Source organism: Ceratina calcarata, unplaced genomic scaffold, assembly GCF_001652005.2.
Source record: "Ceratina calcarata isolate Rehan_Ccalc_2016 unplaced genomic scaffold, ASM165200v1 scaffold328.2, whole genome shotgun sequence".
Classification (NCBI taxonomy): domain Eukaryota; kingdom Metazoa; phylum Arthropoda; class Insecta; order Hymenoptera; family Apidae; genus Ceratina; species Ceratina calcarata.
The window spans coordinates 641,404-646,271 of record NW_017155517.1 but is presented as its reverse complement, the minus strand read 5'-3'; the positions used below and the strand labels follow the sequence as shown (position 1 = coordinate 646,271).

Below are 4,868 nucleotides of genomic sequence, written 5' to 3'. Positions count from 1 at the left end.
TTAAAATACTGTGTAAGTGAAAGTAAATTACAAGCGGAATTCACCAGACGATATCGCGTTGAAAATCTTATTTATTTATTCCATACATTACAAAATTTAAGTTTCTAAATACTAACTTAGTCATTTTTGTTTCAAACTTGTTAGATTTATATACATAAATCATGAGAAGTGAAATTGAAATGAACACATACAGGGAAATCGTTAAAAATATTTTAATAAATTTTCGAAATCGAACATTAGAAAATTGTCGAATTTGTACATTACCAGTTTCAGTATCGCAACACAGCAGTCCGAGGAGAAGTCTGATTCCGCAACCGGCTCGGCAGCGCTCAACGTCTCTCAGTAAATCAACGGAGCGTCTTTCCTCGCCGAAAGTTGGCCGTCGCGTCGACTCGCGTACTCGCCTGAATACCACGGATTCCAGAAATCGTTTGAACGCTTCCGGAAACAGTAACAGTGTGACGAACCTCGCCAGCCAACGTCGACAGGTCTCCAAAACACCCAGCAAGCTATCACCGATCCAAGGAACACCGACGAAACCGGAAAAGACGCCACTGGCGACGAAAAGGGACCGCTCGAAGGAATCCGCGAGGCCATCGCCGGGGAAGCAACAGAAATTTACGCCGTCTCCTTCGAGGAATGCGTGGAATGCGAAGAAACAGAACCAGGAAAGAATGGCCACTTCTGGCAAAACAGCCAGTAAGGAACGACTAACGTCCCCGTCCAAAATCCCATTAAAAGCCAATAGAATCAGCTCGAATTCTTTAAATCCGCCCAGGTTCATCAATGTCTCTCAAGCTAACGAGAAGAGTAAGAAAGCGGTCGATAAAGGGTCCAACGAGGTGCGTGCGAGCAATGGGCAGACAACGGAATCCAGTCAAAATAGTAAACAGTCTCAAGAGGGATCGAAAGGTTCTCAAATTAGCGAGAAGAATTCGAGTACCGATCGAAGCGGCGATTTGGATCTCATTGATCTATTGAAACAAACGTCCGGCGCCAAAGGGACATCGAGCGTGGTCACCACGACGGCAACTACGGCCGTCCAGCCACTACAAATCGATGCCAGCGTGGTTCAGTCAGAGAAAGATATCTCCGAGAGGAAAAGTCCCTCTGAGAAGACGAAGAGTCAACAAGATCTGTCCGTTAGCAAATCTTCCAATTCAACGAACGACGATACCGTCTCTAGGCAAACGCAAAACTCTCAGATCGTTAACGGCGAGGATAATCGTCAGGTGAATTCTCAAACCTCGAAACCCGGTAAAGCTAACAGTAATTACAGTAGAACAAAGGGTGGAACAGACAGTAGGACAAATTCACCGCTTCCCACGGACGCGGTCGGCGGTCATTCGAAGAGTAGCAGTATCAGCCAATCGATAAAAAGCGTGACGAAGTTAAACAGTGCGGTGAGCAGCACCGGTTCGGCGACGTTGCGTTCGAAGCTGCAGAACGCGGTGAACGAGCAGAATCCGAAAAACTCGAGGTTGTCCGATCAGAAGATCGAGGAATCGAACCCGGTTCCGCCGGCATCGATGACCAATTCGTCCAAGGGCAACGGGATGGAACCGGCGAACGGTTCTACCAGAAATTCCTCGAGTACGGATACTCAGAGGACAGTGGCTTCCATCGCGAGTGTCTCGGTGAAACAAGAGGACGTGAGGACGGTTACCAAATCGAACGAATCCGAAATGAGCGCGGCCGCGAGAAACGCGAAAAGTAATTCCGTTACCGAGCAGCCCGAAGCGACAACCGTGAAGGCGAACAACGTGTCGAATAGTGCAGTGAGTAACAATTCGAAAAATAACAGCGCTGGCGTGAAAGCTCGTACCGATAATCACGGGAGCGGCACGTCCGTGAAATCGTCCGCGGGGGTGTCGGTAGATTCGATCGAGACCGTTCGATCGACGGATACTGGTGTGAGCGTGGACACCGTTAAAGGGGTGTCCTCGCCGAGGGAAAAAACCGGAATGCACGTGGTGAAACGGCCGCAGGAGATTGAGACGCTGAGCGGGAACGTGATGCACCTAGAGCAAAACGGCGAGCCAGCGTAAGTATAATTATTCATTTCTTGCAAATAAGATTATTATCTATTTGGTTTTTACTCGAGGATTCCGGATTTTAATATACATCCTTCAACAGGTATATTTAGCATAACATCCTGTAAACTCTACCGTGTAGCTTAAAAATAGAAATGCATGCAATTTGGACTATGTTACCATTATCTGAAATTAGCATCCTGCTGTTTGTATAATTATTTACGAGGACACGATACCTGAAGGTATAAACGAAACTTTTGATCGCCTACGCGCTAGTTACCGAGTTTTAGGCGCTTACTCGTAATTCCTTAATCTCACGAAATCATATTTAACACGGTGTTCGCTGATATTAATCTATGGAAAGATTCACAACGGACGGGAACTTATTTATGCCGTCGGAAGCGACAATAAATCGTCACGGATCCGATGCGGCATACCTACCAAAGGACACACGTATATAGAAGGTTGCGCGTGTTAGGAACAAAGCTAGAACAGGTTCGGATTGGAAAATCGAATTATCAACGCGACACGAAAGCGAGGCATCATTCTCAATTAAAATGGGAATCACTTTCGTAATGAGTCGCGCAGCGGAGAGAAAAATTGCCGGTGGCTTCCGGCGTGAGAGTTATGCCGTCCCTCCTAAAATAACCCTTCGTGAAAGTTCGCCCGGTCGCGAGCATCAGCACCCATTTTTACCCCAGAAATTGCCTGCGAAATCTCTCATTATTAGTTTGAGCCGAACGGGCAGAACGATCATTTATCAAACATCAGCGTTTACGAGGTGGCGGCGCGGCGCAGAGCTTCATATAATCATACGTATGAGTGAGCTCAGGAATCATCAAACATACATAGGTACATTACTGCGGAGTATTATTGCGTCTTTCAAGGTGTAATTACTCTTATAGTCTTCTTATAATCGATTACGTTTACTTATTATACATAATATTAATTGTACTACATGAATTAAGCGAAATGTTCCTTCTAATTCATTTTACTTTTACATTCATATTAGGTTTCATTAATGAATTGTGTAATAATAACTAAAAACCGGCTTTTATTACGTTACGTAGAAAGTACTAAACGTATAAAATTAAAATACGAACTGCTACAATGCAACGCGAGTCTTGGAGGAATAAAATGTTTCATTATCTTATTTTCAATCTTTTCGGTCTCTATATGTCAAATTCTGTAACATTTTGATATGTACCGTCTATCCGGAATTAAAGGAGAAAACAGAACACCGCTGAAGTTGACTGTAATTAAACTGTTTTATAAGTTTTGTATAGTAGCTAACGGGTATTGTAGATAGACAAGAGAGTCGCGAGGGAAACTTGGCCCATCGCGAAGTAAGATCCACCGAGTTCCTTCACCCCGGCTGTTAGCTATAAAGCAGCACCACCCTCTTCGCCAGTGGTCGATGCAACTCGCGGAGCTCTCTCCGAGTTTATCGATCCCTAGGCGAGATTTACATCGGCCACGGCCTAGCTCAAGGGGATTATAAATCAGAATTTCGAATCGCCTCGTTATACGAGCGTCGCTAATTAACTCGAATCGGTAGCTGAACGAGGCGCGATGCAATAGAGGGGAGGTAGAAGAAAAAAGAAAAGCGTATCCATCATTCACGCCACCCAGCCACGGTTCTTTCTTTTCTCAAGTTTTAAACCTTGTAGATGTCGAAAGTTCCGATTTGAAATATTTAGAAAATAAAATTGGACATGAAGTAGAAAAGATACCTAATTTCGAAATGCAATACCAATAAAAGACCAGCAGTTGGCTTAAGCTTTTTACCAACTGGTGATTGTTAACACGTTCTGTTGCACAGTCTAAACGCAATTGAATAAATTATCGTAATGATGTTACATAATAAAATGTGAAACAAGTTTATTATATAACAATGGTAGACATGGTGTAGGCGCAACTTTAGGAAAAATGAATATTTCATTTTTAATCACCTATCCTTAATGTTGAAAAGTTCGACGAACATTATTATTAAAATAATTTGTCTTTTATTTTTGTTTCTATTGTTGGAATAACACGTCAGAATGAATTTAAATGTGGGACGTTTTCATTAGGAAAATTATATACGCAGCTGGGAGGCAGAAGCGTGACAAAGCTGTATAACTTGCAATGGCAAGAAGAATGCAGTATTTTGCATTGATTTTACACTTTGCAGTCTTAAAAATACCTCAGATAAAGCGTACTTTACATTACTGCGTACAGAGTCTTAAAAACTCCGGCAACCCGTTTCATGGTAATCTAACATCGACAACGTCATTGTACGCAATAAAAAAATATTCTACGGATTTTCATAACCGACTTCCATCATGCCTCCTACGTGCGTCCATCAAATAACTCAGTAACAAAATTCTTTCGTATCGTAAGAGTATCAATCTTTCGTTCAATCGTAACTATGTTAATCTATTATTTTCGTGACTCTGCCACGTACTGAGACAGCTCGACAGCCTGCTCGTAATTATAAAAAGCTTAAATTCTTTTTTACACGGTTGTAATTATTTGCGCGGGATTTTATTACTATGGGACACGTTAAAAAGTGACTCACTATGAATCGCAATAGCGAGATGATGCTGCGTATAATCGTTAATGAATGCGCGAAATTGTCTGTGCAAGAGTATTGCTGTGGTCTTTATCGAAGACGTTCAAAAATTTATGAACTGATCGTGAAACTTTATTTTTCAAGAGATTTCTTTCTATCCAGTCCAATTCATCACCTAACTGTGTCAGTATCGAATATATTGTTATACCATATTTGATAATAGAAATAAAAATGGATGTAAGACAATTTGTCTAATATAAGATAATCATTTTTCTAGCTGT

At 42.2% G+C, this 4,868-nt stretch overlaps 1 protein-coding gene across 1 annotated transcript in view; it reads left to right on the top strand.

The window, feature by feature from the left end:
- stum (mechanosensory transduction mediator stumble) overlaps nt 1-4,868 on the top strand; it is a 21,668-nt gene that overhangs the window by 3,463 nt on the left and 13,337 nt on the right. Inside the window, exon 3 of the mRNA XM_026813313.1 lies at nt 268-2,044. Within this exon, the coding sequence (XP_026669114.1) occupies nt 268-2,044 (1,777 nt within the window). The remainder of the gene's footprint in view (nt 1-267; nt 2,045-4,868) is intronic.